The sequence below is a fragment of the Oryza brachyantha genome, chromosome 2, assembly GCF_000231095.2.
Source record: "Oryza brachyantha chromosome 2, ObraRS2, whole genome shotgun sequence".
In the NCBI taxonomy this organism is placed as follows: Eukaryota; Viridiplantae; Streptophyta; class Magnoliopsida; order Poales; family Poaceae; genus Oryza; species Oryza brachyantha.
In genome coordinates this window covers 3134149-3157598 of record NC_023164.2, presented here as the reverse complement: position 1 = coordinate 3157598, position 23450 = coordinate 3134149, and the positions used below count along the sequence as shown (strand labels likewise).

Here is a 23450-nt window from a genome sequence, read left to right as displayed (position 1 = left end):
TATATATATATATGAAAGCTTTATTTTAGAATTATTTTTGATTTACAGATGTCGTTTCGTTTTTTGTCTGATAAGACCAAATAATCATCAACTTAGATTATCTTAGATCATAGGACGGAGGCAACAGAGACGGATCTAGACGATGTTCTAAAAATTACAACTTATATATATAATACGCAGTATCATTTATTTATATATACAAAATACACTTTTAGTATTTTATATTTATGGTAATTTTAAAAGATAGATAAGTTGAACCACTCGTAATAAAAATCCTAAACACCGCAGTCTACATGTGCTGCTCGACAAAAATAAAGAAAAGAACGCTTGATCCTTGCGTGGAAAGCTTCATCCTTGTGTCGGTTCGTTCATGTTTGGCAACCACCGACTTTCACCGCCTTGGCTGCCACGAAACCCCTCCCTATATAAAGCCACGCGTCCTCACACCGTGCCTCCACCAAGGTACATCTACATCAACCCAACCGGCCCAAGTCCAAGGCCCAAGTTCAAAGCCCAAGCCCAAGCCCAAGCCCAAGCCCCAAGCCCCAAGCCCCAAGCCTTCGCCACGCGCCATGGCTGCTGCCTCCACCGCCTACGCCCTCGTCGGCCCACCGGAGGCCCGTCGCCCCTCCGCCGCGGCCGCGCCGGCGTCGACCACGGCTACCACCACGGGCGACGCGTTCCTCGACCTGATGGACGCCAGCTTCAACAAGCCGACGCCGAGGAAGGCGCTCACGGAGAACCTCTCGCCGACGTTCGTGTCGTCCGGGAACGCCTGCCTCGACTTCTTCTTCCACGTCGTGCCGGGAACCCCGCCGGCGTCCGTCGCGTCGCTGCTCGCCGCCGCGTGGGGGGCCGACCCGGCTACTGCGCTCCGGCTGGTGGCGAACCTGAGGGGGGTGCGGGGGAATGGGAAGTCTGATCGGGAGGGGTTCTACGCCGCCGCGCTCTGGCTCCACGGGCACCATCCCGCCACGCTCGCGCTCAACGCCGCGTCGGTGGCGGCCTTCGGGTACCTCAAGGACCTACCCGAGCTGCTCCACCGCATCGTGAATGGTGGCGCCTCCACGAGGAAGCCTGGGAAGAAGGCGCGCCTCGCCGCCAATGGCCTTGGCTTCGTCGCTCGCCGCGGCAGTGGCCGTGGCCGTGGCCGCGGCCGCGGTTGGTTCCGCTCCTCCTGCACCCGCACCCGCACCCGCGGCAGGAAGCAGTTCCGCGTCGGTTCGGCGGAGCAGCGGATCGCGGCCAGCCTGGAGAACGACCGGAGGCTAGCGGACAAGGCGGCGGTGCTGCGCCGGAGCAGGAGGGCTGAGAACGCCGCGAGGGCGGTGGAGAGGTACAGCCGCGACGCTTCCTACCGGTTCCTGCATGACCGCACGGCCGATCTCTTCGCCGACCTCCTCCGCGACGACATGCGCAAGCTCGCCGACGGCAGCTTCCGGGAGTTCTCGCTCGCGGCCAAGTGGTGCCCGTCGCTGGACAAGTCCTACGACCGCTCCACACTCCTCTGCGAGGCGATCGCACGCCGCCTCTTCCCCAGGGGCTCGTCGCCGGAGCTTGGCGCCGACCTCCCGGACGCGCATTACGCCTACCGCGCGCGTGAGCGGCTGCGCAAGGCGGCTCTCGTCCCGCTCCGCCGCGCGCTCAAGCTCCCCGAGGTGTTCATCTCGGCGCGCGCGTGGGAGTCAGTGGTGTACACGCGCGTGGCGTCCGTGGCGATGAAGAACTACAAGGAGCTCTTCCTCAAGCACGACGCCGACCGCTTCAACGCCTACCTCGACGACGTCAAGGCCGGCAAGAAGAAGATCGCCGCGGGAGCGCTGCTCCCGCACGAGATCGTCCACTCCCTCGACGAAGGCGGCAGCGACGGCGGCGTGGCCGACCTCCAGTGGCAGCGCATGGTCGACGACATGCGCGCCATCGGCAAGCTCCGCAACTGCGTGGCCGTGTGCGACGTGTCCGGCAGCATGTCCGGCCTCCCCATGGACGTCTGCGTCGCTCTCGGCCTCCTCGTCTCCGAGCTCAGCGACGACCCGTGGCGCGGCCGCGTGATCACCTTCAGCCAACACCCACAGCTCCACCGCATCGACGGCGAGACCCTCTCCGAGAAGTTGGACTTCATCCGCTTCATGGACTGGGGCATGAACACCGACTTCCAGGCGGTGTTCGACAAGATCCTCGAGGTGGCCGCGGGCGCTGCCCTCTCACCGGACAAGATGCTGCGCCGCGTGCTGGTGTTCAGCGACATGGAGTTCGACCAGGCGTCGGCGCAGCCGTGGGAGACGGACTACGAGGCGATCGTGCGCAAATACACGGCGGCGGGGTACGGCGCCGCCGTGCCGGAGGTGGTGTTCTGGAACCTGAGGGACTCCAAGGCCGTGCCGGTGACCTCCAACCAGAAGGGGGTGGCGCTTGTCAGCGGCTTCTCCAAGAACCTCCTCAAGCTGTTCCTCGACGACGGCGGCGCCCTCTCCCCGAGGGCCGTCATGGAGAAGGCCATCGCCGGCCCGGAGTACGACAACCTCGTCGTCTTCGATTGACAACACCACAAACTCTCGTCTTCATCTTTTTGTTTTTGTTAAGTTTGGCGAAGTTTTGAGAAATTTTGTTTAAAAAAAACAGTACACCTCCTCTAAATAAACTCGAAAATTCTGTGCATACCGCAAAGCCTTGTATGGTAAATCAAGTTGTTCATCATTCTCAAATTCATCGCAAAGATGTTCGATCGATCAAATGACACCTGATTCAAAATGCTCCATTTTGAATCTGAACCTTGCTCGAATCATCAAAAATCCAATGTGCAATGGGCGGTGGCTAGGAGGAGGAGACGAGTCTACGGCGCGGCGCTGCAGGAGGCGGCCACCGTCTCCCGCCAGTTGAGCAGCACGTCGACGGCGACGTAGTGGGTGACGGCGCCGACGAGCACGAGCACGTGGAAGATCTGGTGGCTGTGGCCCACGACGTCGAAGACGCCCGGGCGCCACTTCTCCGGCACGCGGCTGACGTAGAACCAGGCGCCGGCGGCGTAGGCGAGCCCCATGGCCAGCTCGAGGGCGAGCGCCAGGTAGCAGGCGGCGTGCCCCCAGTTGAGCAACAGCGCGTGCACCGCCGGGACGACGCCGGAGAGGCCCATGGCGAGGAACAGTGCCGCGCGCAGCCGCCGGAACCGCGGCGACGAGCAGGACGGGGAGAGCAGCGCGCCGACGACGAGCGCGCCCAGCGCCGAGATGGCGGAGAGGTAGGCCACCCTCGCCGGGCGGTGGCAGAGGAAGGCGTAGTACACCGGCGGGACGAAGGAGGCGACGATCATGGCGGAGATGCCGGCGTAGTCGAGCTGCCAGCAGACGACGCTGGCGCGGCGGGAGTGGCACGCCAGCAGGTGCGCCGCCGCGCTGATCGCCAGGCACGCCATGGCGCCCACCAGGAACACCGTCCGCGGCCACCGCGGCACGCCGCCCAGCAGCGCCGCCGCCGCCGCGTCGCCATGGCTCACCTGCACGCCCTGCGTCCAAACCCACCTTCATTCACATCACTCTAACCATCACTAAGTTACGTGCTTCTAACACAACAAATCAAAATGCTAGCTCTATCGTTCTCCCTTCAATCTATAATCATAAGAGAAAATTAAACACAATTTCATAGTTGATTTTAATTTTTATTATTATCTTGCTTACTCCCTCCGTCCCAAAATAAACCAAATTTTCACTTTTTACCTACAATTTTTCGTCTTATTCAATTTTTTTTGTGATTAATATTTTTGTTTTTATTAGATGATAAATTGTGAATAGTACTTTACGTGTGACTAATTTTTTTTTCTAATTTTTTGAAATTTTTTTAAATAAGACGGATGACCAAACATTGGACACGGAAACCGAAGAATTGATTTTTGTGGGACAGAGGGAGTACTAAATTTTAGCATTTGATTTTGAATTGCTAATAAGCCGTTATGGCTTATAATAATTCTTCGATCTAAAATTTCTAATGCAACCCAAATACTGAATTTTCAGTTGAATTCATCGTAATTTCTCAGGGAATTAGGAATGGCTCAAGATTCAAAAACGGAGTCAATACTTGGTCAGGAGAGGAATCAAAGGCTGGAGGGCTACAAAGATTTGCCACTTGGTCTTGTCTGCTCGTCGATCTGGGCCAAGTGGGTGACAAAGGCTCGTGACAATAGCAGGTGTCACCTCATTCATGGAAATGCTCAGCTCAGCTCAGTTCTGGAGCATATGTGAAAAATGCTGTACAAGTGTCTAGCATCAACTTGATCATCGATACTTATTATAAATAATAAATATAGACTATTAATTAAACTCATCTAAAATCTTGGACTAATTCGCGAGACAAATCTATTGAGCCTAATTAATTCATAATTAGCATATGTGATGCTAGAGTAAACATGCTCTAATTATGGATTAATTAGGCTTAAAAATTCGTCTCGCGGATTACCACTCATTTATGAAATTAGTTTTTTTATTAGTCTATGTTTAATACTTTAAATTAGTGTCCAAACATCCGATGTGACATGGGGCTAAAAAGTTTAGCCTCCCCCTAAGGCTAAACATCCGAATTTTTAAGCCTAATTAATACATAATTAGAGCATGTTTAATGTAACATCACATAGGCTAATCATGGATTAATTAGGCTCAATAGATCCGTTCGCGAATTAGTCCAAGATTATGGATAGTTTTTATTAATAGTCTACGTTTACTATTTTAATAAACGTCCAAACATTCGATGGGACAAGTGACTAAAAATAAGTCCCTGGTCCCAAACACCACCTATAGCTGCACATTTGCTGCTACTCACGAGCTTTGCAAATGAGAACGGGACGCAAAAGCCAAACGCTCCATTTGTTCCCAAGAAGAGGAGTGTCTCCATCACAAGGTGATCAGTATCCAAACAGAAATTGCAGATGCAAATGGAAGAAGTACGCCTGATACTGGTCTTCTCTGGAACTCAAGATTTTCGCAGGAGTTTGTGTAAGATTTATTTTTACAGAAATCTGGAATACACTCCCGTGTGTTCCTTCCAATAATCCAATGATTTCCAAGGAGAACTCAGAACTGAATTCAGCTTATTCAGAACTGGCTTGACAGGCACTCCAAATGATATTGACCACATGATCAGCATTCCTGCCTGTGGAAGCGTGGATAGATGTCTGTACACCTGTACTAGTATATGCCAGGTAGCAGAGGCATCTCCAAGACACCAAAGCTGATGTACATGTCCTATCCTTGCAGCTTGCAGAATGCAAGGACAAGGATGTCATGTGTGTGTTCCCCAGCTACCAGTTCATCACGGCGGTCTATAGTGGGACCCAGATAGATTGATTGATTAGGGCATGTACATCACGCTTTGCTGAAATTATGGATTAATATATGAATATGCACTAATTATCTTAAATGACGCTTTGCTTAGGGCGGTATGGCACGGTAGACCTATCTGAATGGCCAATGGAACCCGTCCCATATTATCAAACCATGTGGCTGAGGATCATTGGTTTCGCGGTTTAGTTCGATACAAAATTCTTGTAAAATGATATTACAGGAATTTTGCATAAAGGCCAAATTTTGTTAGATATGCAGAGTAGCAAAGAGTGCGACTAAAGGGATATAAATATAATCTAATGAGGTATTAAAAAATCAATGATATTTTCTTGATAGTAATCGATGTATAACTTTCAGCACCTCCCAAAAGTAATATAAGAAGTCAAGAAAGAGAACTAGCATTGCCGAAAGTAATAGAAAACAGGACATATTCATATATTCTTAGATGCTTTTCTTACCGAATGATCGCTAGTCTGCCATGAAGCATTGGCTGATCCGACCACAAACCTGCAAACAAAAAGATAAGGATAACACAGAATAAATAACCTTTACGTTAACAGGAAAAGGAACCTTTTTTTGTGGATATATCATGACGAAAACGATTAATTACATCAAGAATGACCATATCATGTTCTCACTGAAAACCCCCCAACAAATTTGGAATTTGCACCAACCAAAGTCATTGCATTTCCAAGGTGATACTCCATGGAGGAGTATATCATAGTACATTATTTTGTTTATTGCCGACAAAAAGGTATAGAAAATGGGACGGATAATGTACCCATGTCCTGACCTCATTCTCGGACCTTATTTGTGAGATTCTCACAACCTTGGACAGTGAAATTATTCAGCTCATCCATATTCGTATCACATGGGCAGCATCTATCTTTGCACCACTACTACTATGATACACTTGCATACCAACAACTCATAATCTATTCTGCTATCACCAATTTTCAATCTGTTTTTATGCTATCTCCACTGTGGCATGGTAATTTTGCAGTGGGATGAATTAATAAGCATGCATCTGACCCTTCTGTAAATGTTAACATTACCATTACATTTGCAACAACAAACATGTGAACGAACAGATTTTGTTTTCTTTCCGGTGGTTGGTAAACCCTATTCTAGGTGGTCCTCTATAGCTCTAGTGACATCACTAACAATTGCACCCAAATAAGGAGTGACAAACTTTGTGTGCTGATTGTCCGTATGCGAAAATTTGTCGTTACTGTAGTCGACATGGTTGTAACAACATATGGCTAATTTAGAGAATAGTAATAAATTACCTGATTTAAAGAATACAAATACCAAAACAAAATTAAACAGTACGGGTAGAAACTAATTAAGCAGTAACAAATTTGTCGATCGTGGAGATTTTTCCTCACAAGAAAGCAAATACATATTTGAGTCATTTGAACTAACAAGTAAATACATGTAACATGGAGGGCATCGCAAGAAAATTCACAAACATGAAAGCATCAAAGCAATATAGTAGAGACTAGAGACCTCTTCAAAAGCTACCTACTGAAACCACGAAGAGGAGTTGAGTTGAGATTTGAGAACAAGGGCAGTTTTTCTTTTTTCCCTCTCTCTCAATATTAAAATGAATTAGAACAGCGAAGAGGATCATTTTTTTAAAAAAAAGTTGAAACAAAAGTAAAGGAAATGGAAAGGAAACAGTAGCATTTTGCAAGATTGTGACGTGCGTGCACCTGATGATCCCCGGCGCGACATCGGCGGCGGTCTGGCTGGCGGCTCCGGCGAGCGCGAGGAAGAGGAAGAGGAGGAACCCGCCCAGGTGGCTGCAAATCAAACAACACTAGATCACAAACACAGAGAGAGAGAGAGAGAGATGGGGATGGATGGGAGGACGAGGGATTCGACGAACGCACGTCCAGACGTTGAGGGTCTCGTTGTGCCAGGCGAAGGCGCTGAGGAGGGCGTCGCGGAGGGGCCACTCGGCGCGGTAGTACCCGCGGATGAACTCGTTGTCCCGCAGGAACTCCGGCAGCTCGTCGTACCCCACCAGCCGCGGCCGCGGCCGCCCCCTCCCCCGCCCCATCTCCTTCCCCTCCCCCTCCCCCTCCGCCTCCGCCTCCCACTTCTTCCCCCCGCCGCCTCGCCCCCGCCTCATCTCCACCGCCGCCGCTGCTCCCATCCCCCCCTCCCCACCCCTCCCCAACTCCACGTACGGGACGACGACGACGACGCCGACGCGCTCTCGCGCACACCGGCAAGGCCGAGGCGGAGCCGAATCTTCGCGGCGAGGCGATGCGAGCGCGCGCGCGACGACGAGACGAGAGGACGAGGACACGAGGCGCGGCGCATGTGGGAACTTCACCTGTTGCGCTGCTTTTTATTTCTCTCTCTCTCGAGCGAGCGAGCGGATCGGACGAACGCATGCCGTGCCAGCCGTCGGATCTTCGGCCGGGGCACATCGGACGGTGTAGGATCATTTCTTTTTTTGAGAGAGAGAGGGGGGAATTTTTTTATTTTTTAAACTTTTTTAAATAATTTTATTACTAAATCTTGAAGGAAAATATTTACACCTAATAAACCTTTTAGCCACGGCACCAACATTAGCGTGACAAAATAATGCTGACATACAGTGTTTTTTTTGCGTGATAGCATTATCTTGCCACGTCACCGACACTGCCATGACAAAAAAAAGTTGATACGATGAAAATATTTTTATAATAAAATTATTTATTAAAAATATTTAAAAAATAAAAAATTCGGGGGAGGGGGGGGGGGGGGACGGGACGGTGCTTGCTTGCTTGCTTCTGCTCCTGAATTTGATTGCGTGCTGGAATGGAAACCGATGTTTACATATAGATAGAAGGTTAAAACAAAGTGATGTTGAAGTGTTTAATGGGTCTATTAGTGATGCATTTGAGAACCATGAGATAGATATGACGTGGGTGATCGTGTGTTACATGTAGATTTATGCTGCCAAAAAAAACATGTAGATTTATTGTAAGGAAAGAAAAGGCTAAATCAATGTATGAAGATAGGTGTGTACGTCAATAAACACCAATTATATAGTTGCATCTTCAAGATATGCTAGGTTTTCTCAATCGTTTCTGCTTACATTTATAATTCAATATTTAAAATTTTAATGATAAATTAAGTAAATTTTAGGTTTTCTCATCGTATTTTATTTTTCACACTTGATTTTTATATTGCTAAAAATACATATATTTTTATTAAAAATTATTTATAAATTAAATAAGTCAAACAATTAGCCCTTATTTTTTTTTTGATAAGTATGATTACGTCTTGTTTGTTTTTGAGCGATGCATGCTTAAATTGTGATGGCCACATACATGGCATGGTGTAAGATATTCACGTGCATACATCCCTTTTTGTTCTATAATAATTGAAAAAAGCACATTTATATATAATTCATCTCGTAAGAAATGCCTCCTCATGCAGGTCTCGTGGTTGCTTGTTTTGCATTGCCCGATGCCACTTAATTCCTTTTGTGATAATTCGAAGTAAAATATCTCTTGAAAGGTTTATTTGAAAACAGAAGTAAACGCTAAGTAATGGTCAGTGTGGTAAAAGGTTTACCATGCACACTTTGACTAGTATTTGTTCCGCTCTACGTTATAAGCATTTGTATAATAATAAATCTAGATATATACAAAACATATATATTGATGTATGGATAAACCTAGACAAATTCAAAACTCTTATATTGATGTTTGACGCCATTGACTTTTTTATGCACGTTTGATTATTCGTCTTACTCAAAAAATTACATAATTACTAATTATTTTTATATCATTTTATTTATTGTTAAGTATACTTTTATGCATATATATAGTTTTACATATTTTACAAAAAATTTAAATAAGACGAATGGTTAAACATGTATAAAAAGTTAACGGCGTCGAATATTTAGGGACGGAGAAATATAACAGATGGATTAAAATTTTGGCTCTAGCGAGAGTTTTTTTTTTTGGCTAATTTTGAACGAATTTAGACACGTTTCAAATGAATTTGGATAAGCATTTAATGGGAGCCAACTCGAGATGAATGGAATTCGTCGAGATTGGTCAAGATTGTGAGCCTCTATCATGGTTACATCATTTTAGAACCCGGACATGATTAATACTCATTGTAAACTCTGCCGTGTATCTTGTTCCCTCTTTTTACAAATGGCTACTTTTATTTTCTACCGGCTCTTGAAATGGTCTTGTAAGTTGATCTTTTTTGTTTTTTTATTCTAAACACTGCAAAAGGGATATGTTTGATTTAAAAGCTTTTTTATCATCCTTGAAAAAGTATCTCAAGGTACCACCATTTTTAATATAAAAAGTATGGTACCTTGAGATACAAAATATTTGTACTAAAATTCTTGGTACCTTGAGGTACTTTTTAAGGATGTAAAAAACCCTTGATTTAAAGTGTTTAATTTGTCATTAGTGGTATATTTGGGAATCACGATAGAATGATCTGATGTGCAGTGATCTTGTATTACCCAACGTAATTTGCAAAATCATAATGGTACGGTGTAAAATTTTCCTTGTTTTATCGTAGTGGAAGAAAAAAACTAAAGCAGCTTAACTAGATACATACACCGGTATGGTTGCGTCTTCAAGATATATATGATGTTTCTTTCTTGCGATCGGTATGATTGTGACTTATAAATTCAAACGAATTTCGACACATTTCAAATGGACTTCAATAAACTCCGAATGAGAGTACACATTTCGAGCCAACTCAAGATGATTAAAATTCATGAAACTCCACGAGAGATTGGCAGGTTGTGAACCGATTCCATGGTTATTTTGAGATTGGTGTTAACTATGCCGTGCATTTTCCTTTCCTTTTTTTTTTAATTTTTACAGAAGGCTACTCTTACTTGCAACCGATTCGTGAAATGGTCTGGCAAGTTGATTGTTTTGGAATACTTTTTGTACACTAGCAATTTGCTGTTGATTACCTCACAGCAACATGGTTATTAAGTTTTGCAAAAAGAACGACCAGAATTAAGGTAGATTGGAGGACGAAGGTTAGGGCCGTCGGGCCAACCACCACAGTTCACCGAACTCAAGCACCACTTAAACAATAGGACCAGTCTTAATACATAATTTCATGGCATAGTTACCAAAACTGTAAATTAGGTAATTGAGCTAGATGAGTTTCATGGAGACGAAACTCCTCTCTCATCTTATGAAACTCGCCCATTTAATGAGCCGGTCAAGTCAACAATTTTACTGATGTGATACCCCATGAAACATACATTGAGACTGCCCTCTCAGTTATTTTCAGAATTGGGCAGAGTTCGCTTCAGCTGAAGGTTATCAATGATACTGCACAGAAAAAACATGCATTTAGCGTATAATTAATCAAGTATTGCCCTGCTATTACAAATCTAAAAAGGGGCTTTTACATGACTTTTAACAACTTTTACATGTTTTTTAATAAAGGGGCTTTTACAAATTTACCATCGGTTTTTTTCTAAATTGCAAGGATACCAATAGAATAATAGTTATAGTGATAATTTTGTATTTTTTGATGATTTTACAATAATATTTTAAATTAGCGGTAAATTTGTAATTGTTCTTTTTATAATACATATTGAGTTTATGATCCCAATAGACCTCGGTCGACTCATAAAGAGATAGGCCGGTGTAGCCAGAGTCAAGCTCAAAGCGGCGGTTTTGAAGGTAAACGTTGTAGTCCTCCGAAGCACCCCCGGAGGGATTTGATAGGGGATGAGGCTTCAGATGGTTGGAGGTAACAGAGGACTTAAGAAGATAAGATGACCACAAATACTGCCACATAACCTATAATAACTTCATTTTCGTTTTTCCGTGTTGACCATTCATCTTATTTGAAAAATTTATAAAAAAATTAAAATAATTAGTCACACATAAAATATTATTCATGTTTTATCATCTAGTAAGAATAAAAAAATTAATCGTAAAAAAATTCAAACAAGACGAAGAGTCAAAATATTATAAAAAACTAAAAAATGATCTTATTTTAGGAAGGAGGCAGTACGTGATTTAGCTGGCCGACTCATGCCTTAATGAGCTAGCAATCTTGTTCGCTCAAGAAGGAAATGACCGGGAAGCCCCTTAAAACGGGTAGCCAGTAGAATAAGATCCGGACTTCCGGAGGGGCTCTACCGTAATTTCAAATATGACCTAAACGGTAAACGGAACGTCATGGTGCATGGCTTGCACGCTGAGAAGAGATGGGGAGAGACGCTACTCTACTCCTACACCTACACCGACGCGTAACCCTAATCTTGGCGTTAGGAGGAAGGATTCATTCCAAGATACATCGCGTCAGCTGCTTCGTTATATCTTAACCTAATCTTGCTTTGTCAAATGACACACACGGCAAATTTATTTTACTTGCGCTGACGAAGATGCAGAAAGCAATGGAAGGGCCAAAAAAAAAATGCAGAGATACGCGGCCCAAAATATGTACCTCGACTGGCCCATTTATCGCCATGGAGGCCCATATAAGCCCAACAAGCGGCTACCCTACCCGTGGGCTCGGCCCATTTCTCTGCCACGCAGGCCCGGCCCAGTTTGAAGCAGCCCGTCTCGCCTCGTCTTCCTCCTCGGGTGGTTCCGTGCTCCGTTCATGGCGGCACCGTTCCGGCGACTGGCGCATGGAGGCTGGTCGGAGCCGAAGGCAGCTCCGTCTCCGCCGGTCCACGAGCACCGGCGGCCCACCGGAAGGGTTGGGAGGAAGACCGGAGCCGCGTTTAAATTTGGATGGGCGTCGTGGAATTGAATCTGAAACGGAGCAGCCATGGAAATTAAACTCGAGCTCGCGGTCGCAGAGTTGCTGCTTCCAAAGCTGCCGCCTTTAACAAAAAAGCGGCTCATTTGGAAATTTATTGGAACCGCAGTCCGCAGCAGCAGCAGCTTTACGGCGGAGGAGATGCGTCAACGTTACGGCCCCGCTGTTCATCGCTTCATCCCACTTATTTTACTGTTCGTCTAGTCTACTGTATTTTTTTTGAGAGCATTTGAACTCCCGTCGCACGAATAGTTTCTTTTTAATTTTCCTTATTTATTGTAGAAAGGTTTTGTTTTTAAGCAATTATGATTGGAGTTTGATAAAGTGATATCGGAATTTGAAAACGTTGCGTACGAATGTATTGGGATTTGAAAATAAAATAAAGAAGATAACTTGTTATTGTTTTGTATGAAGTTCTAAAAAAATGCATTTCAAAGTAGGTACAATAGCAGGCTATTAGGAGGCTATTAGAACATTCCCAATTCAATGACTAGGATAATATCTATAACATTAAATAAATTGTCATCTAGTATGTAAGATGATGTGACAAGTGAATAAATGAGGAAAGAGAATGAAACCATGTCTTGCATTAGACATAGTTTCTACACAACATTCAAGATATCATATGAGATAAGTAGCATTAAATTGAAGTATGTAATAGTGGTGTTTGCATTGGAAGAGTAATGTCTAGTACTAGTTTCTTGATGATATAAACTTTATGAAAATTACATCTAGTGTTATGTGTTGGGAATGCCCTAAGCCAACTGTAAAGATAAGAGAAGAGAGAGAAGAGTAGTGGGCTTCTAATTTATTGTTAGCTGTAGTACCGGCTCTAAAACAAATGTGTGTATGATATGCAAAACTATATATTAATACTTTGTATCTAACCATTATATAAATTAGCTATTAGATTAACGGTATATGAATTAAAAACTATTCCACTGAACTTGCTCTGAGAGGATTTGTGATGACGTCCGCGTTTTCCATTCAAACGAGGGGGGACACACAGGTAGTTGTGTCACAGAAATGGCAAAATCCAAGGAAGAAAAGAAGAGTACAAAAGGGAATCAAACCAAATCATTACCCAGGCGGAAAGTTAAATACTCCTACTACTACTACAATCCCCAAGACGGTGACCGTTGTTACTGCCTCCAAAAAAAGAAAAAAAAACTCACATGGTTAGTTCAAAAAAAGAATTTTATTTTTATAACTAATTGTATTGAAGTTTGGTCTTACCTCCGTCCGAAAAATAATTCATCCGTTGATGTCTATGTCCACCGTTTGATCATCCATTTTATTTGAAAAATTCTGAAAAAAACTTTAAAAATTAGTCACATATAAAATATCATTTATATTTTATTATCTAATAAAAATAAAAAATATCAATCATAAACAAATTCAAATAAGACAAAGACTCAAACATTATATCTAAAAATTTAAAAATAAATTTATTTTGGGCGGACGAAGTAATATGGAAGACAAAATATTAAAATTTTGAAAAAGAAGAAACAAATACAGTGTGCTTGAAAAAGTAAATGGTGTTCTACTAATAATAGTATCTTTTTAAAATATAAATATTTATAAGTTGTTTAGCTTAAACCACGAATATACCAACATATTTTCTTTTAGGCAAAATTTGCTACAAGTCAAAAAAAACGCGTAATTAGATCGTGGACATAGTAAGATCATGAATTTGCTGTAAGGCACCACAAAAGGTGTGGTAATTAGCTATAGGACACTCCAGCCGATTTTTTATTATTATTGGAGTCAAAAATTCTAAAATGACGAGATTGTCCTCGATGGCCAACCGTTATGTCGACTGGATCTAGTCGAACCAGACTCAGTTGGTCTCGGCGCTGCGTCACACCCGAACCCTAGCCTACAGAGTGAGTGAGCAGGCGGCGACCCAGCGGCGGCGACGAGGGCGCATAACGGTTTGGTCACCGAGGGCAATCTCGTTATTTTTAAAATTTTTAACTCCAAAAATAATAAAAGATTGGCCGGAGTGCCCGGTAGCTAATTATCATATTTTTGTGGTGCCCTGTAGCCAATTCGTAATCTTCCGGTGTCTATCGGCTAATTACGTGTTTTTTCAATGACCTATAGCAAATTTTGCCTTTCTTTTAGTCATTCCAATGATCAATATTTTAATTTTAAGTTGAATATATTTCTTTTGTAAGTGTATGATTAACTCTAAAATCATTGTAATAATTAAAATCATGAGAATCAGCGGGTAAATACTTACGTCGATGGAGTAGTATTTTACAGATACGTAGCACTCTATAATAAATATATTTTTTTCTTCCCCCATCTCGCATTTCAAATTTAAACCCCTCCCTCCAAATCACCACCACGACACCCAAATCCAACCCCACCATTGTCGCGTGCCGAGCTGTCGCGCATTCGCGGAGACGAAACGAGAGGGAGGCCTCGAGCTACCTCTGCCTCTGCCTACCATGGCGGCGCCGCCGGCGAAGCGGGAGCCCCTGCGCGCCATCAGCTCCAACGCCGGCACGGCCACACCGGCGGTCGAGAGACGGCCTCGCGGGACGGCGGCGGCGTCGAAGGAGAAGGAGAATGAGGGACCCGAGGTTGGGCGGTGGAAGGAGGGAGGAGAGAAGAAGACACCTCCGGCTCGGGGGAAGGTGGCGGTGACGACTCCGCCGCTGAAGCCGTCGTCGCTGCAGGTTCGCATGAAGGACGAGGAGGAGAAGGAGAAGGGGGAACCATTGCCGGCGGTGGCGGGGGTGCCGGTGAGGATGGGGCCGAGGGGGAGGGAGCTGCTGATTCCCACCCCGCCGCCGCTGCCGTCGTCGTCGTCGTACGAGGCGTGGGACCTCTCCGACAACGAGGCGGCGCCGGCCTCGTCCTGGGCGACGCTCCCCAACCGCGCCCTCCTCTGCCGCCCCCTCCCGCTCGACGTCGGGCGGTGCACCTGCGTCATCGCCAGGGAGACGGCCGGCGCCGGCGCCGCCAGAGGCGTGGCGCTCTACTCCCTCTACACCAACGTGAGCTCCGCTTCTCCTCATCCCACTCTTTCCTCCCGTTTGCTTCAACCTAACCGGCGGCGGCGACGTGATGTGGGACGCCGGCGTGCAGGAGGGGCAGGGGCGGCAGGACCGGAAGCTGGCGGTGGCGCGGCACCGCCGGAGGAGAGGGCGGTCGGAGTTCGTGGTGGCGCAGAACCAGGACGGCATCTTCTGCAGCTCCGACAAGAACTTCCTCGGCACGCTGGCCGCAAACCTCGTCGGATCGAGGTACCGAATCTGGGGCCAGGTACAACCACAACCTCCTCCTCCTTCCTCCACATGGAGACGACGAGCCATTGACGGGTGTTCGTGTTCATGTTCATGCTTGCCGGCGCAGGGGAACAGGGTGGAGGAGATCAAGGCCCAATCGAAGCGTCTCCTCGGCGTTGTGGCGTGAGACTCCATCTCCACCACTTCATTTGGGCTCATTTCAAGCAAGGATTGTATGGATTTTTGAATGAATTTTGTTCAATTGATTGGGTTTTGGTTTTGTGCAGGTTTGCGCCTACTGTTACTACGCTTACAGGGAGCTTCAGGAGCATGAGGGCTTGGATTCCCAAGAACCAATCCATTCATCTGAAGAACAGCAATTCAGCACAGGTAATTGGATCTTTTTTTTTTGCCAGATGAGGAGATTGGAGATTCAGTGGAATAATTCATCAATCTAACATTTGGTTTCGGAATGTTCGATTTTTTTTTCACAGATTCAGCACATCAGTGGACTTCCAAAGGATTGGCAGGAGAAGAAAATCAAGGCTGACCAGCTCTGCTCAAGATCTCCTTTCTACAACAATGTATGCGAAATTTTCCTCCAGGATAACTATGTCAAAGAATCAACCTGCTACACCAGTTCATAGCATGTCGTTAAACTTTCTGCATTGGTCACAGATGACAAAGCGGTATGAACTGGACTTCAGAGAGAGGGCAGGGAGGATGGGATACAAGGTGCAGGCATCAGTGAAGAACTTCCAGATGACTTTGGAGGTAACAATTCATGGCCCCATAGGTTGGCCAAATACGGAGAATAACAATTTATGTTTAAATTTTTATATTTGTGTTCTTAGCGACTTAAAACGCTAATGCTGAAAAAGAAAATACAATGAAAAGAAACCTCGAAAACCATTCTAAAATTAACTTTTAAAATTCAAAATTTGGCAACAGCATATGTGTTTTAGGCCAAAAAATAGGGCCCTCGTCGGTTCGTCCGATGCGGTTGGCACATTCCTGGATTCTAATTGTTGGGCACTGGAGCATCTGATTGCAATGCCATGACCATCACAGGGAACAAACTGTAATTAACCTTCTGTTTTGTCAGGAAAACGGAAAGCAGACAGTCTTGCAGCTTGGTAGGATTGGGAAGAACAGGTACATAATGGACTTCAGGTAAGTTGAAAATGGAAGCAACAAATGTCTCATCACTGCGGGTTACAATCCTGAATTTCTGATTTGTCCAAGAGCAAAAGATTCATCAGCGTAAGCATCTCTTTGCTGTAGGTATCCATTGACTGGCTACCAGGCGTTCTGCATTTGCCTGGCATCAATCGACTCCAAGCTATGCTGCACCCTATGAGATGATGCTATGGAAATGTGAGCGAGACCTCATCTGAATTTATGGAATTTCGCAGGAATTTTACATGGTTTGAAATAGTTTCTGTAGAAATCCTGTGCAATTCCTACGTTCCGAAGAAGTCCTTAGTTGTTTTAGAGTATTTAGCGATTTTTGTTTAACCAATTATCGCATCTTCTCGCCTTGAGAAGGGGCTAATAATGCAACATAGCAATCTGTTCTTGACGCACCAGTGTTTGAATCCATTATCAGGATGTGATATTACCCGAAACTGTGGCGTACCAAACGTTTCATTTTTTAAAATAGTTTTCAAACCGGTTCATACCCGTAATTTGTTGTTGACAAAGGGTCAAACAGTGCCAAAGACAGCGATATTTCATTCACAGACGCAAAAATCCTACCAATTTGATGCTCTGCGCATGACGAATTGAATAACACATACTGGTAGAATGGACAGAAAATGTGGCCAGTCACAATTCACATCCACTGGTTAAAGAAGGATGGGTAAGAAAATCTGTCACCAAGATAGCTCGAATAAATTTTAATGCTAATTAAGCAATTAAACTGAGTATTGTACAAGATATAATCGATTCAAATTTTTGTTAGCTCCATCTCAGCTTGTTCGATTTGGATCACAGGCAGCTGCAAACTTCCAGTCCTGATAAATTTCAGGTCATGTGCTCAGAACAAGCTGCCATGACCCCCGCAGAAAAGCATCAACGTTAGTGTATGCCTTTCTTCTGAACCAAATTACAGTAAAAGACCCGGAAAACATTCACCCAGGAAATGGCAGAGTTCTCACCGGATTTTAAATTATTCCATCTAATCTTCATCAGCGGCATGCTCGAGAAGATAATTTACAGCAAGTTGCTCGTTCCTATCACAGGCAAAGAATGCCTCGAAGACTCGTGCTCTGTCAAATCCCATGGCTTCAAGCTGAAGCATGAAAATAATCCAAAACATTGTGGTTATGTAATTTGATGTATAATGTATGTACGTAACAAGAGGTAATAAGTGAATAGAGTATGTCGTACATACCCGCCCAATCGCCTCTTGCTCTTCAGGTGTGACATTGATAGCATGGGGCATCTCATCCTGGTCAGGTTGGTCTAAGAAGTCCCTGCATCATCAGGAAGAAGGCATGTACAAATTAGATGTACTCCAGTAATGCACAAAAGAACAAGTAGTACTGAGGACAATCCATAATGTGTTATGATACTGTAGAAGTAGTAGCTCCTTGGTAATACTATTCTAAATTAGATGTACTTGTTCCTTGGTACTACTGTAGTACCAAGGAAAATCAATAAAGAAGAAGTTATGGGGGTGAAGCACCAGATTTATTGTGCACAAAACAATGAACATGCAGAGCAGATGCGACGACTAACAGAAAAAAGTATTGTGTCATACAGGGCCTGTAGGACCTACCTTTTTGGTAAAATTCTTTCATATTGCCATATACCAAGATACATGGCTGGCATATCCCTTAAAAGAGATAATCTAAAAAATGTCATTGACAAATGTCTAAGTCTAAGAAATACCATTGACGAATGCAAGTTCTGAAAAATGCCATCACCATTAGAGTTCCGTCACTGTTCATACTATAGCACTTACGGAATGTTGACGGAACGCTAGCGACGATAACATTTCTTAGACAAATTCGTTTGTACGATGGCAATTTGTAAAACTCACTCATCGATGACATTTCTTAGAGTTAAGTGTTTGTCAGTGGCATTTGTTAGATTTTCTCTTAAAACATATAAGATAAAACTAGCTCAATGCATGCATGAAAAGTTGAAATACTTCCTACTTTCCTGCTATAATAACTTCCTACTTTCCTGCTATAATACAGTAGGATCAACACAACCAAATTAATACTGTAAATTCGATATAATTGGACCAGATCGAATCAGAATCACAAGCTGTGTGGCAAAGCAAGACAAAGAACATACAATTGATATTTCATCAAGGTTATAATTGATATTTTTCATTCCACACTAATATACTATATAGCCAATCGAATGAAACAAGACAATTGAATCAAGCAGATACACAGTTCATACCCATCAGCACCATCAAATGGCTCATTTATTAACTGAAGAAACTCATCATGATTCTCCTGAATCAACCTCAAAAGTTGAGGATTCTGCTTGCTAAGTTCCTGGAGCATAGGCTATAACATGATACCAGCAGGAAGGTTAGGCAGGTGATCTAAAATAAGACATACAATGTAAACAACTCAAACAGGACAAAATACCTGCAATATTTGTGGGTTAGTATGAACCATTTCCCGAAGCGCCTGAAACTGCAAAATAGTGTGAAGATAATGGTGTTAGTTCAACAATTCAAATAAGTCAATGATAGCAAACGGAAACTTTGGTCTACCAAAACGATGTGAACATTAGGTCCTGCCTCAAAAAAGGAAAACATGATATGTAAGTTACACTAAGTTGATAATCACAGAATACAGCGTGGTGGTCTGTTCTAGCATAAGTGATCACAGGGTATCAAATCAAAATAAAAACAATAAACCAGAAACAATTATGTGCTGGCAGCATCACTGCATCAGAAGTGTCTGCTCATGCGTACATTGACTCCATTGCTGCTTATGAAAAGCTAAATGGTACAAGTGATTAGCTACCTTGACATGGATTGGAGACAGAAGAGATGTGGGATGGCACAAACCCATCACTATTATACAGTCAAGAAACACCATGTTCAAAACCCACATATTTTCTCAAGAAAAACATAACAAACAAAAAATAAAAATCTTAAATGGCAAAACAGATAGGACGAGAACCTGTTGGTTATGTCTAAGGAACTCAAGTGTTCCACCACCAGCACCACCTCCATCATTGGGACCCCCCTGCTAAATCTCAATTGTTAAATACATGCTATAACAGACGATGGTAAAGAACAACGCGGCAGCAAATAAACCTGAGGGAACAGATTTAATGGGGATGTGTTTGGGATTCCAGAAAGACTGGCTTCCCTAGTAGAAGATGGCTCGGTTGTGTTTGCCCCTTGACCATCTGCTGGAACAGCAACCTCTGCTGTAATTGGAATGCCCTAATGTTTCAGAGAAAAAATATATCTATTAGCATTAGAAAATAGGATATGAGCTCAACATTTACGGGGGAACAGCACATACAGAATACAGATATTCAACGGCGCGTTCTGGGTTGTTATAAGCCGCACGTAGAGCCCTTTGGACTTTATCCCTGTCCCAGCTGCCGCCACCCATCTCCATCAGCTGGTTAATTGTAGTATCAAGGTTGCTACCCGACAATAGATTTGATGCTGCTTGACCATATGCATTTGAAGGGTCACTAAAAAAATGCAAATACATAAGTTTTAGCAAGCATTTAAAACATATCTAGTTACAAAGTAAATGGTGGAGCCCATATTCATAAGATCAGATATATCTCCCATAGTTATTGAAATCCCCAAGAAAGACATAATACAAATGATAGCAGACTGAAAGCTTACTCCGCAGGTGGCCTTTCCAGCTGTGGTGTTGTGGAAGGGGCAGCTCTGCAGGAACATCATACATCCACCTAATGAGTAATACCTTATATAAATGGGGAAGAGGCGAAGAAGTCAACAATGCACTCACAGGGGTTGAGGAGCTTGTTGTGGAGCATCTGGAGGAGGTGCTTGCCTGGTCGAAGGAGTACTCGAAGCCTAATAACAGATCATACAGTCAGCAAATAAAAAAAATGTGTATCTACGTAAGAGGAATAGTATTACCAGTGCAGTTAAAGCTCCACTGGAACCTGAAGCTTTACTCTGCAGAAAATCAGAGATCAAGTAAATAATTACGCCTTCCAAAGGGACATAAGAAGAGTACAAACATGAGGGAAAATGTTGGATATAATGATTATAAATAATGACAACAGTAAATCCAGTAGATACTAATAGATACAACTGCTGGCATGTCATGAAAATTAAAAAAAGAAAAATCATTAAAAAAGTCATGTGCCAACTAAGTTCGGTACTGTGACGTATGAGAAGCAATAAGAAACAATGTGTGGTATAGCACTATAGCTGCTACGTGGGAAAGAGGACTATTAATCGTGTTACTTATAAGCCCATGTCAGATTATCAGCAAACCACCATGCATTAAATGAGGCCAAATAATATCCCATGCACATTTATGATCTATTAATATCCGCAAAACAATTACACCTTGCAAGTTAGAGCCTCATCCTTTCGCTTATGCTTACGCTTTTAAGCCAAATTTGAATTTTATAACTTAAATTTGGAGTTGATTTTGAGGTTTTTTCATTGTAATTTATTTTTTAGCCTTTGCTTTTAGATCGCTACAAACACATATATAAAAGTTTTACCCACAAATTACTTTTCAATCAGCAACAAGCTGTTTCGCTTATGCTTACTGTTTATATTTATATGGGTAAGATAATCATCATGTTTTCCTCAATAGATAACTTTTCTGTATTATTTATATCCAACATCTGGTCAGCAAAGAATTAAATGAAGCATGTTACATAACAGCATCAGTTCCAATTATATACAGCACATGAACGACCTACCTTACTAAGCATGACAACTAAAAAGTTGTCTTCACTAACTTTGTTCTCTTCCAATGTACTTTCATCTTTCAAAACCTTGCCATTGTGAATCAGAAGTTGTTGGCCCCATGGGTAGCTATCCTTTCCTTGTATATCTTCGATGTTCTTCTTGACGGCCATAATCTGATCCATGGTGGGTAGATGGTGGAAACATGAAAATGTTATATATGATAGCAAAGACAATTGTGCTATAAATGTAAAAGATGTAGCGGACAATCAATAAATATCTAAACACAAGACCAATTTGTCAAGAAATACTGGCTCGCGGTGAAACCAACGATTTGTATCTTATCCAGTAATCAGCCACAATAATTACAATTTAAAATAAAAAGACACATTTAAATTCAATCTTGTCCTTTCGGATAGTAACCGATCAGTTATCGCCGCCTGCCAGAAATTTGTTAACGCTAGTACCCCTATATCCCTCATGGAAAAGGGACCAAGGAGTGATCAGCAGTATAAATCTGTACATTCAAAGGAGATAACGGCTGCAGCTTAATCTATCTATCGTCAGTAACACAGAACATGAGCCCTCCAACGAAGCATCACAAATTGCTGAAACGCTACCAAACTCGACTAACGAAAGTCACCCGGAGATGGGGGGAGCGCGGGCGGGGGATTCTCACGGTGTCGTGCGGCTGCACCCGGATCTCGAAGTTGGTGCCCTTGAGGGTCTTGACGGTCAGCTTCATGGCGTCGGAGTTGTCGGGAGGGACAAGGCGCTAGCGCGCGGGAAGCCTCTCCTTCCCGCTGATCGCGCTAGGGTTTTAGGCCGCCCGGCTCGGTAGCCCTGGGATCATGCAAGCAGGGGGCAGGGAGGACAACGCTCCCACCAAGAGGGGCGGAGGCGGAGGCGGGGGCGGCGGCGTCGGCGGAGGCCGGCGGCTAGGGCTGGGAATGCGGCGGCGGCGGCGGAGTGAATTTCTGTGGTACGGTTGAAGACGCATCGTGTTTTGTCCGGCTCCGGCTAGGGCTTCATGGGCCAGTTTGGGTGGGCCGGCCCATCGTGTTTGGTTTGATGTAGAAACGTGTCACCCGTTTACCTCGTACACAAAACATTGATTTTCTATATTTTTTAATAAAAATTTGCAAAATTTGCAAAAAGCAGAATTTTGTTTTGATAAATAGCAAAACTAACCTCTCAACACCCTACTAGTGGGCATGAAATATATAACGTCCACTAGCTGATGCGATAGTTGACGTAGCAGAAGATGTATGGGTGTAGGGTGACGCTGGTTACGGGAAACTTGCAGGTGGCCCTGGTGCCACCAAGACTGACTTATGCTTATGCTTATAAGCGAAAATTTGAATTTTAAATTTTAAATTTGATATTGATTTTGGAGCTTTATTGTAGTTTATTTTTTAGTCTTGGGTTTAGAATGGTAAGAATACTAAACATATATAAAAGTTTTATTCATAAATTATTTTTTGTTTGCAAATGTGTCGTTTTGCCTTTTCCCTCAAGCACCCAAAAAGATGACCCCCTAAAACTTATCCACAAATTTATGTTTTTGGATTCCTAATGAGATTTGACCTTTTAAGATGTTTGTGAATAGATTCATATGTTGTTTTTATTCATAACCTGATTTTGAGGTGTGATATTGTTGGTGAAAAGGGACCTAGGGTCACCCCTTTACTGGGAGAAGTTGCGTTGCAACCCACGCTGTCAACAACGCAGGGCTCAAACGAGTCAATTTCTCGAGGGCCCAACACCTTCTCGTTTCCTCATGCTTCTCGAGAGAAGAAGAGTAAGGAGACCTACAATATCTGCATCTCCAAGGTGGAACGGTGGGCCCTTTCCCTTGGGGACTACAAGTCTACAATAGGGGAAAGGACCCCAAGGCTAGAATAGGTCGGTCTCTGGCTCCCCCTTAGTTCTTCATGCTTCTCCGGAGAAGGAGATTGTTGAGACCTATATAATACTACCTTCGCCCTGAAATAAGATCATTTTTCAGTTTTTAGATACAATGTTTTGACTTTTCGTCTTATTTGAATTTTTTTGTGATTAAATTTTTATTATTACTAGATGATAAAATATGAATAGTACTTTATGCGTGACTAATTTTTTTAAGTTTTGGTACAAATTTTTCAAATAAGACGAATGGTCAAAGCATTAGGCATAGAAATCGAAAAATGACGTTATTATGGGACGGAGGTAGTA

General features: G+C 43.8%; 4 protein-coding genes across 5 annotated transcripts; 2 read left to right on the top strand and 2 right to left on the bottom strand.

Moving 5' to 3' along the window:
• Positions 1 to 293: 293 nt before the first annotated feature.
• LOC102702727 lies at positions 294 to 2651 on the top strand. The gene has a single exon (XM_040520350.1). The coding sequence runs from the start codon at positions 294 to 296 to the stop codon at positions 2538 to 2540; it is 2247 nt and encodes a 748-aa protein (XP_040376284.1). The 3' UTR covers positions 2541 to 2651.
• A 161-nt stretch (positions 2652 to 2812) lies between these two features.
• On the bottom strand, positions 2813 to 7395 carry LOC102702445 (heptahelical transmembrane protein ADIPOR2). The gene is made up of 4 exons (XM_040521453.1): positions 7226 to 7395; positions 7046 to 7135; positions 5789 to 5837; positions 2813 to 3502 (listed from the first exon to the last, which is right to left on the bottom strand). The coding sequence occupies exons 1-4, from the start codon at positions 7393 to 7395 to the stop codon at positions 2834 to 2836; spliced, it is 978 nt and encodes a 325-aa protein (XP_040377387.1). The 3' UTR covers positions 2813 to 2833.
• Positions 7396 to 14504: 7109 nt separating this feature from the next.
• On the top strand, positions 14505 to 17022 carry LOC102712048 (tubby-like protein 4). The gene is made up of 8 exons (XM_040521238.1): positions 14505 to 15112; positions 15204 to 15380; positions 15471 to 15526; positions 15631 to 15733; positions 15838 to 15927; positions 16022 to 16117; positions 16449 to 16516; positions 16628 to 17022. The coding sequence occupies exons 1-8, from the start codon at positions 14561 to 14563 to the stop codon at positions 16701 to 16703; spliced, it is 1218 nt and encodes a 405-aa protein (XP_040377172.1). The 5' UTR covers positions 14505 to 14560; the 3' UTR covers positions 16704 to 17022.
• A 76-nt stretch (positions 17023 to 17098) lies between these two features.
• Positions 17099 to 22201, bottom strand: LOC102711591 (ubiquitin receptor RAD23b-like). Of its 2 annotated transcripts, none has more exons than XM_006646905.3 (13): positions 21916 to 22201; positions 21251 to 21412; positions 20448 to 20486; positions 20314 to 20381; positions 20187 to 20231; positions 19849 to 20026; positions 19635 to 19766; positions 19498 to 19566; positions 18955 to 19002; positions 18761 to 18870; positions 17739 to 17820; positions 17503 to 17636; positions 17099 to 17391 (listed from the first exon to the last, which is right to left on the bottom strand). In XM_006646905.3, exons 1-12 carry the CDS (start codon positions 21979 to 21981, stop codon positions 17523 to 17525), a joined length of 1113 nt encoding a protein of 370 aa, XP_006646968.1. In that variant the 5' UTR covers positions 21982 to 22201; the 3' UTR covers positions 17099 to 17391; positions 17503 to 17522. The 2 variants fall into 2 exon arrangements, with proteins under 2 accessions (XP_006646968.1, XP_006646969.1); XM_006646906.3 differs by having other exon boundaries at positions 19498 to 19563; positions 21916 to 22200.
• Positions 22202 to 23450: the final 1249 nt, after the last annotated feature.